At 44.1% G+C, this 13,713-nt stretch overlaps 1 protein-coding gene across 1 annotated transcript; it reads left to right on the plus strand.

The window, feature by feature from the left end:
- The first annotated feature begins 370 nt into the window (after positions 1-370).
- Positions 371-11,613, plus strand: LOC130472893 (E3 ubiquitin-protein ligase TRIM7-like). Its single transcript, XM_056844381.1, is given in 8 exon segments — positions 371-811; positions 2,815-3,003; positions 3,388-3,483; positions 4,479-4,709; positions 5,300-5,322; positions 6,034-6,146; positions 10,189-10,221; positions 11,090-11,613. Coding segments are annotated over 8 exon segments (1,650 nt in total).
- The last annotated feature ends 2,100 nt before the right edge of the window (positions 11,614-13,713 follow it).

Genomic DNA, 13,713 nt, shown 5'->3' on the forward strand with positions numbered 1-13,713 from the left:
GCCATTTATTCATGGAAGGTTTTGCATTGGATTTGCCACTCTATAGATGCACATTTCCCCCCCATCCGAATTCTCAAAACTCTGCATGGGGGCTTCTTGTTGAGTTTTGAGAATAGGGCTGGGGGGGGGGGAAGTGCATCTAAAGAGCGGCCAATGCAAGGCAAAGCTTCCCATGTATAAATGGCAAGTACTGATTCTGCCCAGTCTTTCCCCAAGGCCAGACTTGCTCCTAGCTTATTTGCACGCTGTTGGTTTCAGGCCAGCTGAGACGGCTGGGCGATTTCCCGGAAAGCCCAACGCCGCTTGGAGACGGAGAAACGAAACTCACCTTTTGTTACCGACGCTCACGCTGTCTTGGTGTGGCGCAGTCATGGCTGCTGGAGGTCCAGTGAAAGAGCTGTGCGAGGAAGCCACTTGCTCCATCTGCCTGGACTTTTTCAGCGACCCGGTGAGCATCGCCCAGTGCGGCCACAGTTTCTGCCGCACCTGCCTGGCCCGCAGCTGGGGGGAGTCCGGGGCGGAGGCTTCCTGCTGCCCCCAGTGCAGAGGAGCAGCTCAGGCAGGGGCGCTCCGTCCTAACCAGCAGCTGGCCAGCTTCGTCGAAATAGCCAAGAAATTCAGCCCTCGGTGGGGGAAAAAGGCAGCAGCGGAAAGGGGAGAAGAAAGGGAGGGGGTCTGCGCAAAGCACCTGGAGCCCCTGGCATTTTTCTGCAAGGATGACGGAGACCCCATTTGTGTGGTCTGCAGCAGATCCAGAGAGCACAAAGATCACGAGGTGATGCCTCTGGAGGAGGCTTCCCAAGAAAATAAAGTAAGAAATCTGTGGATTATGATGAGTAATTGTTGTGATTCCTTCTCTGTAGCTTAAAGTAGAGAAAGTGTGTGTGTGTAAAGTGCCGTAACAAGTTGCAACCGACTTATGGCGACCCCTTTTTGGGGTTTTCATGGCAAGAGACTAACAGAGGTGGTTTGCCAGTGCCTTCTTCTGCACAGCAACCCTGGACTTCCTTGGTGGTCTCCCATCCAAATACTAACCAGGGCTGACCCTGCTTAGCTTCTGGGATCTGAGGAGATCAGGCTAGCTTGGGCCATCCAGGTCAAGGCAAAGTAGAGAATGGGCAGTAATAAATATGAAACCGAATTTGTTTTTGTACCCAAAAGCTTGATAATGAACTGGAATTTGGATAGCTGTGAGCTAACTTTGATAGCCTTGCTATCCTCCAAAAAGGCCTATCCTTAACAGCCTTGCTCAAGTCTAGCAAAATCAGGGCTGTGGCTGCCTTCAACTTTTCCTAGCATTATTGTATTTTCCAATGAGCCCCCTGCTTAATACGGGGAAAAAGCACATCAAAAAGAGAGAACCCAAATGCAAAATGACCAAGAGGTAGGAAGTGCATTCCTAATGTAATTGGGAATCAGCACAGTTAAGAGAAGACACCAAAAGGAAGGGTTTAAAATTAGTGGTGTGGGGAAAACAGGTAGGGTCCATTTTTCTTCCTTTCTCAAAATATTCATCATAGGGTTGCCAGCACCCAGTTGGGAAATCCCTGGAGATTTTTGGGGTGAAGCCTGAGGAGGGCAGGGTTTGGGGAGGGGTGGGACTTCAATGCCATGGAGCCCAATTGCCAATGTGTCCATTTAATCCAGGTGAACTGATCTCTGTTGTCTGGAGATCAGTTGTAATAGTGGGGGATCTCCAGCTGCTACCTGGAGGTTGGCAACCCTAATTCGTTCTCAGGGTGGCCTCATGAAATTGAATGGCTGCAGATTTAGGACCAAAGAGTATCTGGGGGAAGAGGGTAGTGGGACACTCAGCCTATATATCCCCCCCCCCACACACACACACCTTTGGCAGTTTCCTCTCAGATGAGGAAAAGAGAGGGCAACCAGAGCACTCTGACATGGGGCAGGGGGAGAGGGATTGAACTTTTTTGCCAGCTCCCCAAATAACTATGTGAGGGGGAGACTTCAGTGTTGTGAGTAGTTGCCTGGGCAACCCCAAATGCCTATTGCACTCTCACAAAGTCATCTGGAGCGCCAGATGTGATTTCACTCCTCCCCCCTTATTTTCTTTTGGTAATTGTCTGTACTACATCATTTTGGATCCACTGGACAATTCCCATGTAGGTAACAGTGGAGCAATTTTTGGCAATTCATCCCTCCCACAGCAGACGTCCAAGAACGTGCTGTTTCGGGGGGGGGGCACCCCTAATTCCCCAGGAGCAGAATTTCAGGGAAAGTCAGAGAAATCATGCCCTCAGGACAGAAATCCCTTCTGTTTGTGAAATGTTTCTGCAGGAGCCAAACCATCATCTTTAAAAATCTGGGGGAGGGTGGATGTTCTTCCAGGTTTTGCAGAATCCCAAAATGGTTTTTGCCCTTGGCTATCAGACACAAAAATGATGTGATGTCTTCCATCATAGCAACTGCTATGGAAATCGCCTAGTAGGAGTTATAATCACTCATTAGGGAGAGTCTAGAAGATCCCTTTGGGGAGTTTTTTGGCAAAAGTAATCAGAATCAACAGGATTCTGAGGTTGCACGATATAAGGTTTGATGTCCTTGTGGAGTGAAGATTTGGGGGGGGGAGTGTCACATGTCATTTTACATTAAGCCCATAAAAAATTGATGCATCCCAAATCAAAATCTAATGAACTTGTTTTCCCCCTCCCCAAAAGCAGGTCTGTGGTACCAAGAGAAGAAAAAAAATCATACCATATTCGAAATAACCATCCATTTGTAAAGTTAATGGGATTGTCAGGAGAAACAGATGTTCAAAGGACACTCGAAATCCTAACCCTACTCCAAATGAAGCTAATGTTGTTTCTCTTGCTTTAGAATCAGACAACCATGGAAGGTGGAAAGGGAAGCATTTGCGAGAAACACCAGGAGCCCCTGAAACTCTTCTGCAAGAATGATGAAGCCCTCATCTGTGTGAAGTGTGTCACAGAGCATAAATACCATCAAGTAATTCCTACTGAGGAGGCTTCCCAGGAGTATAAGGTAGGAAATATCTATGGATCTTGGTGGAAAAGAGCTGTGGGTTCTTCTCTGCTGAGTGTCTCATGGCACTCTTTATAGGGAAATTTGCTCTGATGCTGTTGGTGTGCCTAATTTCTATCCCAGGCTCTGCTTGAAGAGGGACTGAGATCTTGATACCTGCTTGTCTCCTGCTGTCTCTTAGCTTGGCTGCTGCCTCACTGTTTGTCCTATCTTCTCAGGCCAGCTTGGTCTTGCGAAGGGTCTCTCTGAGGTGACACTGGGACATCTCCAGTCTGGCTGTGTTGATTTCTGGCTCAATTGTGCTGGTGAACTGTCAGTGCTCTGGCACACCCAATCATGTATATCTCTGAAAAGGAACAAACATGAACTGTGATTTTTCTTCAGGAGGAGATCAGTAGCTACTTGGAGATTCTGGAGGAGGAGAAGAAAAAAATGATGGCGTATAAAGCAGACATAATGAAGGACAGCCTGGACCTTCTTGTAAGTGCTATTACTACTGCAATGCAAGCAAGGACTAAAGAACTAGTATTTGACAATAAAGCTGAAACTGAAATGTAGAAAAAATCAGAAGGCATGAGGCAGTCTTGCTTCATCACATCTGTCATTTGGCATGGCCTGATTTCTCCACAGAAACTGTTAATGAAGGACTGTGCTAAGTAGTGATGCTGCTGAAATGTTTAATAATTTGCCTTGTTTGGTAGATGAATTTGCCTAGCGCTTTTCTAGTTTGTACCAATCAATTCTCCTGATCCCTGCAAAGACTTTGTGTAGTTTTTGATTTCCGTCAGGATCTAGAACTCTCTCTTGTTCCCAGAATCAGCTGTTTCCAAGCAACATGGGTTACATGAGGTAGGCACAAGGTACATGAGGTAGGCACAAGGCAGGTGGAACCAAAATACTGTATCCTGAAGGCAGGGAAATAGTGCTGTGGTCTGCATCTCCATCACCATACAAGCCTCAACACAGCAAGCTGAGAGAACTCTCATAAAACAGATAACCCCCCCCCCCCCAGCAAAAAGGCTTGCTGAAATATCTTACATATCAAGCTAATTCCAAACTGAGCCACGTGGAGGAAAAGTACAAGGGGGGTGCCTGGTCATGTGTACGGTATTTTCTCTAACAAAATGCAGCAAGAGAAGCTGCATACTAAATTGGGAAGCCAGGCAATGGGGGCGGGGGGTCAGTCCTTTCGCCTTTGGAAGTTTTTCTTCCAAAAATTAGCTTTCTCCCAGATGATTTTTTGCTCCACATGGGAAAAGAGAGAGATATTCTCTTTGTCTGAATTTTACAAAGAGGAAACACTGCAAGGATAAAGTAATTGCAGTTGGGATTCAGGTGTGGCTGGGTGCTTGTGTGACTCTGTTGACTTGATCTCTCTGAAAAATCAAAATGGTCCATCCTGTGAGACTGTCTTTACTTGCAAAGACTGGCTGTATTCTTCAGAATGGCCTGCTCGTCTTCCCTTTCCATCTCAGAAGCAAACCAAAGCAGAGAGGCAAAAAGCAGTGATCCAGTTCAGGCAACTACACAAGTTTCTGGAAGAACAAGAGAAACTCCTGCTGGCCCAAATGCAAGAGGTGGAGAAGGAGGTGGCAAGAAAAAGCGATGAGCTCATGGCCAAACTGAATGAGGGAATGACCTCGTTCGAGATTATCATCCAGGAGATGGAGAGGAAGTGTCAGCTGCCAGACAGTGAGCTCCTGCAGGTATGAATTGGGCAGAAATGGCTCAGCATTCTCTGTAACAGAAGGCTGACAACAGGGGGTCACTGAGTGTGTGTGTGTGGGAGGGGAGGTAGTTGTGAATTTCCTGCATTGTGTAGGGGATTGGACTAGATGACTCTGGGGAACCCTTCCAACTCTATGATATTATGAACTCTTACATGAACTATGATCTCTAGTGAACGTGAAATAATTTACCATTGGATCTAACCCACTGGTTTCATCTTATAGGGTTGCCTCCTAACAATGCTCAAAATTAACTTAAAATAAAATAAAAGAGATTAGACTGGAACTTTCTTTAGAGGTGTTCCAGGTGCACAAAATTGAATTACTTGAGGGGAGAAACATTTGGAAAAGTAACAACAATAGGTTTACTAAAGAAATGGGGTTGTAAGTCAGTATCTGCTTCTCATGCAGTAGGTTCCAAGTTCATTTCCAGCTAAAGGATGTGGGAGGAGGTGAGGTGAAAAACCTTTGCCTAAGACCCCGGAGAGCTGCTGCCATTAAAATGGCTTCACTTTCCCTGCTGACTTCATTATCTCATAAAGATTTTCTCTCTCCTTTTTCCTCTCCAGGATATCAAAAGCACCTTGCAGAAGTAAGTGGATCCCTCTCATTTATTCTCATGATGCTGGAAAGGGTGGGGATAGCATGTGAAAAATATTATGTTCTTGGAGGAGAGAACGCAGGACACCCCCTCCCCCCAGCATTTCATAGGTGAAAATAAATCCTTTTGCACTTAGAAGGCTCTGTTCTTACTCCAACTAGCGATGCTTCTTCCTGTAGTTGAACAACACTCTTTTCTGCCTGCTGCATGTTGTATTCATTTACTCTGCAGTTGCTCCTCCAACAGGTCCTCCCCCCAAAAGAGGAAAATGCCCAACCTGAAGTCTTCCAGGCTTTTCAGCTAAAAATGTACAAAGGTATTTTATGACAGTGTAAAATCCAATCACTCATACTATTCATTATGAAAATCTTGAGCATTTAAAGGTTTAAAGATGCCACACATTTTTGTGACCTAATAATTCCCTCTGTGTACGCATACATCTTTTATACCTTAGGATGGCTTTCCTGTACTTTTATACAGTTGGAGTTATTCTGTCCTCCACTAGCTTTTGGAGCAAACTGTGTGATTAGTTTCCTTTCTAAGCATGTTTGATAGAATGTCTAATCTCAAGGGCAGTGGCTGTGCTTAAAGAATAGCTGCAAGTGAAGCACATTCAGCAGCCTTTGCTTCTTGGATAGACAAGGATGGAAGGAATGGAAAAAATCCAGGGCACTATGATGGATTAAAAAAAATTCCTTTCAGATACGAGGAGAGAGAGAAACTTGAGGTGGTTTTGCCTCCTGCACTGAAGTGGAGCGTCTGGGACTTCTGTGATATAAATCCCTTTCTTGAGGGTGTCATTAAACAGTTCAAAGGTAATGAAAAATGGCTGCAAGGATTTTACAATGGGCATGATACTTGGCTAGATGTTGATGTGGGAAGTTTCCTGATACTTGATGTCATTAAGCGTGGCTATGAAAATAAGCGCTTTGCATATTAACCTTGAAGGGGGAATATATTCAATGGGTCTGATTAAAAACTTACTTGAATGTTCCACTTGTACCACCCCATTGGAAGTTCCTCAGCTTCTTATTCTGGCAGAGGCTGGCAGTTCCAGCTCAGACCCCTGCCATTTGGCATTGCCTCTGCCCTGAGGGTGTTCTAACAAAGTGATGATTGCAGTGGTAACCTTTCTCAGAACACTGGGCATCCTTGTGCATCTGTAGTGTGATGATCTACTTCTGCAATCTCTATTCATTAACAAGATGATCAAAGATGTCAGAATTGCACTATGGTATCTGAGGGACCATGGATTCATGGTCAGCCAGGACAAGAGTATGTTAATGCTATCTTAGTGCATTTAGTGTCTTGGAGTCATAACAGACTCTTTGAAGGAAAGGCTGTTCCTAGTGCAAGATCAGAAAGAGAAACTGAGAAAGGCCACAAGTTAAATTCTTCAGATCAGCTGAACAGATGTTCCTTGCCCACTTGGCATGGAACAAAGATCTTTTGAATAGATGCAGTATGGTCAGTTGGTCAGTTGCAAGGGCACTACAGTGGTTCTTTATACCCTTTGAATACAACTTTTCAGCAGATGCCATCTGCAGATACAGATCTTCCCCACTCTCATGAATGGGGGTTCAAGGGCACTAAAGTAGGCAAAGTCCAACTCTTTCAGATCAAGGACAAAAATAAAGCCGCAATAGATGTGAGTCTTCCCGGCTGGGATGTGCATTGCCAGGGACTTCATATCCAAAGGTTCTAGAACCAAAAGGGGTGCAAACACAGTATCAATTTGTAGTGAACTCCCTCAAACATTGTTAAAATGTGTACTATTTTATTGATTTCATGAGAAATTTCATAGGCTCATTGTTATATCTTAATTTCTAATGTGTTGTAGATTTTATGAGACATAGGTATTTTATTGATTTGGTATCTTGTTTTCTTTTTGTTCTGTCTTGTTATATTGGTTTGTCTGTTTGATCGGTTGGGACGTATTGGTTTTATGCTGAAGACCTTTGGTCATGCGAGCTTAATATTAAAAGGAAAGAGTATCAATTTGTTAGGTCTGCGGCCAGTGTGTTGGGAACTGTATACTATCAGACTAATCTCTCCTTTTTTGAGAAAGTTACTACCTTGCTGGATCAGGAGAATCCGGTAGACATAGTTTATCTAGATTTCAGTAAGGCTTTTGATAAGGTTCCACATAATATTCTAGTTGACAAATTGGGAAAATGTGGGTTAGAACCTATTATTGTTAGGTGGATATGCAACTGGTTGACAGATGGTACCCAAAGAGTGCTAGTTAATGGTTCCTCATCCACTTGGAGAGAAGTGACTAGTGGAGTTCCTCAGGGATCTGTGCTGGGCCCTGTGTTGTTCAACATCTTTATGAATGATTTGGATGAAGGAATAGAGGGAATGCTTATTAAATTTGCCGATGATACTAAATTGGGATGGGTAGCAAATACGGTAGAAGTCAGAGCCAAAATGCAGGATGATCTTGACAGGCTGGAGACGTGGGCTAGAACTAATAAAATGCACTTCAACAAAGACAAATGTAAAGTTCTGCATTTAGGTAGGAAAAATCAAATGCATAATTATAGGATGGGGGAGACTTGTCTGAGCAGTAGTGTGTGTGAAAAAGATCTTGGTGTCTTAGTAGACCAAACACTGAACATGAGTCAGCAGTGTGATGCGGTAGCTAAAAAGGCAAATGCATTCTTGGGCTGCATCAACAGAAGTATAGTGTCCAGATCATGCGAAGTGATGGTATCGCTTTCCTCCGCTCTGGTTAGACCTCAACTAGAGTACTGTATTCAGTTTTAGGCACCAAAATCTTTAAAAAAGATGTAGACAAGCTGGAACGTGTCCAGAGGAGGGCAACAAAGATGTTGAGGGGTCTGGAGACCAAGTCCTATGAGGAAAGGTTGAAGGAGCTGGGTATGTTTAGCCTGAAGAGGAGAAGACTGAGAGGGGACATGATAACCATGTTCAAGTACTTGAGGGGCTGTCATATTGAGGATGAAGCCGAGTTGTTTTCTGTTGCCCAAGAAGGTTGGACCAAAACCAACGGTTCTGAAATTAAATCAAAAGAGTTTCCGTCTAGACATTAGGAAGAATTTTCTAACAGTTAGAGTGATTCCTCAGTGGAACAGGCTTCCTCGGGAGGTGGTAAGCTCTCCTTCCCTGTAGGTTTTTAAGAAGAGGTTAGATGGCCATCTGTCAGCAATGCTGATTCTGTGACCTTAGGCAGATTATGAGAGGGAGGGCATCTTGGCCATCTTCTGGTCACTTGGTGTGGGGGGGAGGTAGTTGTGAATTTGCTTCATTATGCAGGGGGTTAAACTTGATAACCCTGGTGGTCCCTTCCAACTCTATGATTCTATGATCCATAAAAACAAAGTCCTTTTAAGGACCCATATGATCTTCATACTTAAAGTCAATTCCACATTTCATAGGGCCACGGAGATCAACCTGTTGCCTTTCTGCCCCCGGGCTTCTCTATCAAAAGGAAGAGGCCTAGCATACGTAGGGCTTGCATAGGACAATGCTGAAGAATCTGGGACTTTTCAGTTTTGAAAAAAAATGACTAAGGGAGGACATGATATAGGTTTATAAAATTATGCATGTGGGGAGAAAGTAGATCGAGCTTTATCTCTAATGCTAGAACTTGGGAGCATCCAATGACATTGATGGACAATAGTTTCAGGTCAAACAAAAGGAAATATTTATTCATTCATGGATAGAGTTGCCAAGTGCCCGGTGGTGGTGGGTAAAAGAGGGCTGGCAGGCACCATGTGCACACGCGACACGCCTATGTTGCTTCAGGGTTTACCTGGAATCGACGTGGACACTCTAGCAACTTCGATAGAGGGATAGAGATTGATAGAGGGTCCGCATCGCTTCCGAGTAAACCCGGAAGTGACGCAGGGGCGTTGCATGGTGTGTGTGTGTGTGTGTATGCTTTGTGCCAGGTGTGCATACACACTGTGCACTCCAGAAAATCTCCCGCCCATGGACCGACAGGACCTGGTAAGCCTACTCATGGAGTTATTAGTGGAATTTATGGCCAATGGCAGTAGTGATAGCCATGAGTATAGATGGCTTTAAGAGGGAATTAGACATATTCATGGAGGGCAGGTCCATCAGTGGTTCTAGCCATGGTGACTGAAGGGAACTTTCACATCTAGTGGCCATGAACCCCTGAAATACCGGTATTAAGAGGCAACATCAGGAAAGGTTTTGCATGGCTTTGGTTGGCCACTGTGAATGCAAAAAAGAAAGGGAGAGGTCCTTGTACCAAGGAAAAAAGAAACACAAGATTAGGACCTCCAACAAGCAATATAAAACTGAGGAAAAATGAATACACGATTAATCACCTAATTGTGTCTAAAATAGGGCAATATTTGTGGTATATTTATATATATTAGTACAAAAGAAAACCTTTCCACTATATTTCAGAAAATAAAAATGTGTAGTACATATGGCAGAAATAATCCATTACAAACTATGCAAAATGTACAAATGCTACTATCAGAGGAGAAGGAAAAAATAATCCTAAACATATTATTCCTATGAGCAAGTTGATAAGGGAAATGGTTTCTGGTTAACCCTGCTTAGGATAATTCTTGATCCCTTTTAATAGTGTTGAGCATCATTTTGCCAAATTTTATAACTTCTCTCTGTTTCCTAAATCCAGCAACAACTATAATTAGAATGGTGAAAACTTTCACATTAAGCAAAAGTGTTAATATTTGCAAGCAAATAAATTGGGGGGGGGGTTTCATAGCATATTTTTTTACTTTAATCTTCCCATTGGAAAATACAAAGTGCTGTAACAAAGTGATATTTTTGTTGCTGTGTTTGTCATAAGAAAACTGATCTGCGGATTAATTTTTCTCTTTGCTTCTGTAGACACTGTGCTCATTGGGCTTCAGCAGCAGAAAGGTAAATTCCTGTTCATCCAACAGTCATAATTTCCCCTTTCTAAATGCTCCCACCACAATTCTGGTATTTCTTGTTAAGTATTTTCCCATTCTTAAGACTATCTAGGCTACTGGTTTCAAACTCAATTGTTATGAGGGCTGGATATGACATAAATGTCACTTGGTTAGGCCGGGCCATGCCTCGCCATCCCAGATCAGGAGTTGGGGGAGTGGCTGGCTCATGGGTCAGATAAGAGCTTTCAAGAGGCTGGATGTGGCCCGCAGGCCTTACATTTGACACCCCTGATCTAGATGCTCTTGTTGTGTGTTTATAGTGTGTGTGTTGTGTGGTCAAGTCACTTCCGACTTATGGCTACCCTATAAATTAATGGCCTCCAAAACACCCTATCATTAACAGCCTTGCTCAGGTCTTGCAAACCGTGGGCTGTGGCTTCCTTGATTGAATCAGTCCATCTTCCTCTTTTCCTGCTGCCTTCAACTTTTCCTAGCATTATTGTCTTTTCCATTGACTCTTGTCTTCTCATAATGTGACCAAAGTACAATAGCCTCAGTTTGGTCATTTTAGCTCCTAGAAAGAATTCAGGTTTGATTTGATCTATAATCCACTGATTTGTCTTTTTGGCGGTTCACGATATCTGTAAAACTCTCCTCCAACCCTTCTCTTTAAAGTAATCCATAATCCAAAGCTACCTTTGTCCAGGAGTCAAATGACTTTGCATTTGGAGAGCAAGGGAAAACCATTTAAACAACCAAAGAAATCCACTGGGGCTTGATACATATCTAAACTAACCATGGAGCAAGGTGAATTTGTAAAGTGGCTATTAGTCTCCTAGCTGATACTGCTTCTCTTTCTTTGTCTCCGCCAGCAGCCAATGTGATTCTGAATCCAGACACAGCTCATAGCCGGCTCACTGTCTCTGAGGATCGTAAAAGCGTGAAATGGGGACCCAAGCATACACTGCCCCCAAATCCTGAGAGGTTCAAAGATAAGGAGTTTGTGCTGGGATGGGAGGGGTTCACGGCAGGCCGACATTTCTGGGAGGTCAATGTGAAAAGCGATGGTGAAGAATGGGGGGTGGGAGTTGCCAGAAAGTCAGTGAGCAGAAAATGGTTAACAGTTTCTCCTGAGGAAGGGATATGGACTATGAAGAAGGCCCACGATGGGTACAAAGCTGTTGAGCAGTCTTCACCTTCGTGTCTGTCTCCAAGTGGGGAGCTCAAGAGGATCCGAGTCTCTCTCAACTACTCTGGGGGGCGGGTGGCCTTTTTTGATGCTGACAGAGCAGCCCCTCTCTATGCTTTCTCAGGTGCCTCCTTCTCTGGAGAGGCTGTCCATCCCTTCTTTTGGGTTTGCCAAAGCACTCATCTCATACTCTCTCCTTATTGTGGTTGAATCTAATCTAATCCTCCTCTCAGGACTTGCTGGTGATGCTCTGAAGTTTAGGATGATTACGAAAAGAAACCAAACCTTGAATTGTTCAAGAGCCCTTCATCTATGTAAAGGCCTCTGCAGACTTCCCATCAGTCACCAAAACATTAACAAACTAACAAAAAATGGCATCTACCTTTAGCAAAGAGCTGAAACAGACAGTAACCTAGAACAGCCTGGGTAAATGGGGTAGGGGGTAGGGGAGGAGAAATTCCTTGATAGTGGGGTCATATGTTTGGTTCTTCATGTTTTTATGTATGTTTTAATATTTGGCATCAAATTGTTGTTAACCTGCGTTGGGTCCTATGTTGCTTTGAAAAAAGGCATATTGATGTTTTAAATAAAATAAATATTAATATTAACTAAAATAGTATCTTTTCTTTTGAAAATACATTTATAAATAGAGGCCCCGCTGACAAACAGTAGACATTGCCTGCCTCTGTGTTGCAACCCTGGACTTCCTTGGTGGTCTCCCATCCAAGTACTAACCAGGGCTGAGCTGATCCTGTTTAACTTCTGACGTCAGATGAGATCGGGCTAGCCTGGGCCATCTAGGTGAGGGCAGTCCTAAGCAATCAATTTTAAGCAGATCAACATTAAAACATCAACAGCAATATACCAAATAAAATTCAGGATTCCCCCCACCCAGTGCACATCCCTACATGCTGATGCTAAATGGCGGATCTTCCCAATTTGATATTAATGTGTTTAGAGCCACTAAAGTCCAGAATAGATGTACCCCATCTCGAAAGGAGTAATGTCACAGTGAAAATTCAACAAGTGGCAAATTTATTTAGGGCAGGAGTCCCCAACCTTTGGAATTCTGACATAACATTGTGGGCACAGCCACAAACTGGCTGCTGTCACATCTACCTTCCGTCACACAGTGAAAAATCTTGTGCTGTGGCGGCAGCTGCTGCCAAAACAATGTTTTTAAAAATCTGCACAGCCAATTGAATTTCCCATGGCTATACAGAGGACTTGCTGGGCAAAAGCCCTATCTGTCCCTACCTTCTTTCTAAAAACACTTGGAGGGCACCAGGAAGTGCTGGGCATTATAGCGCCCTCGGGCACCACTTTGGGGGGCCCTGATATAGGGAAATGGCCCCTAAAACCCACCTCCAAGCCCTACAAGCGTTCTAGTTGATGACCCTGTCAAACCTATGGAAATAATGGCCCCCACTCACAGTATAAATACAAAAATGAACTCCTCCCCTTGAAATGGAGGAAACAATCGGTTTTAATAATGGGAATACGAATGAGAAAAGCTGAATGGCAATTATGAGATCTTGAGAACAACGTCTTGAGAACAGGAACCAAGAACTCCTGGTGAAGTTAAAAGTACACAGTCAAGACAGGAAGAACTTAATAGCTGGCAATCAGACGTCCACTTTTTTTAAAGAACGCAGTATGGGTTCCCAGCACCCAAGTTGCATTCGCAGAAGCTGGACAGCAGCTTCAGGGAAAGCCTATTAAAAAATAAAGCAAGGTCCGTCTGGGCTCAGAATGCTGTCATGGGGGGGGGGTGTATCCTGCCTCCGCCCCCCAGCTGTTTTCTGAGCCGAAACAGTGTGTGCTTAGGGGATAGTTCCCCATTTTTACTGCTCCACACCGACTATTCTTTGCATTTGGAGAAGCAAAAATGGGGAAATAACTCCTACCCACTGTTGTTTTGGCATGAGAAAATGACTGGGGGGGGAGTAAAGCCCTTTTCTCCCTCCCCCTCAGTGTTCCAAGCCCAAACAAGCTTTGTTTTATTTTTTAAACCATTTCCTGCAGCTGCTGTGTGTCTAGTTTGGCTCTAAGAAGCAACATGACTCAGAGGGCACAGGTATATGCCTCCATTCCAACACAGTGCCCTTTACTTGTGGTTTTACTTTCCATAGGACTAAGAACGACTCGCATTGATTGGACCACAAATCATCTATACAACCTACTACAAAAAGGGTTGCCAGGTCCCTCTTTGCCACTGGTGGGAGGTTTTTGGGGTTGAGCCTAAGGAGGGTGGGGTTTGAGGAAGGGAGGGACTTCAATGCCATGGAGTCCAATGGCCAAAGCGGCCAT

The sequence above is a fragment of the Euleptes europaea genome, chromosome 1, assembly GCF_029931775.1.
Source record: "Euleptes europaea isolate rEulEur1 chromosome 1, rEulEur1.hap1, whole genome shotgun sequence".
Classification (NCBI taxonomy): Eukaryota; Metazoa; Chordata; class Lepidosauria; order Squamata; family Sphaerodactylidae; genus Euleptes; species Euleptes europaea.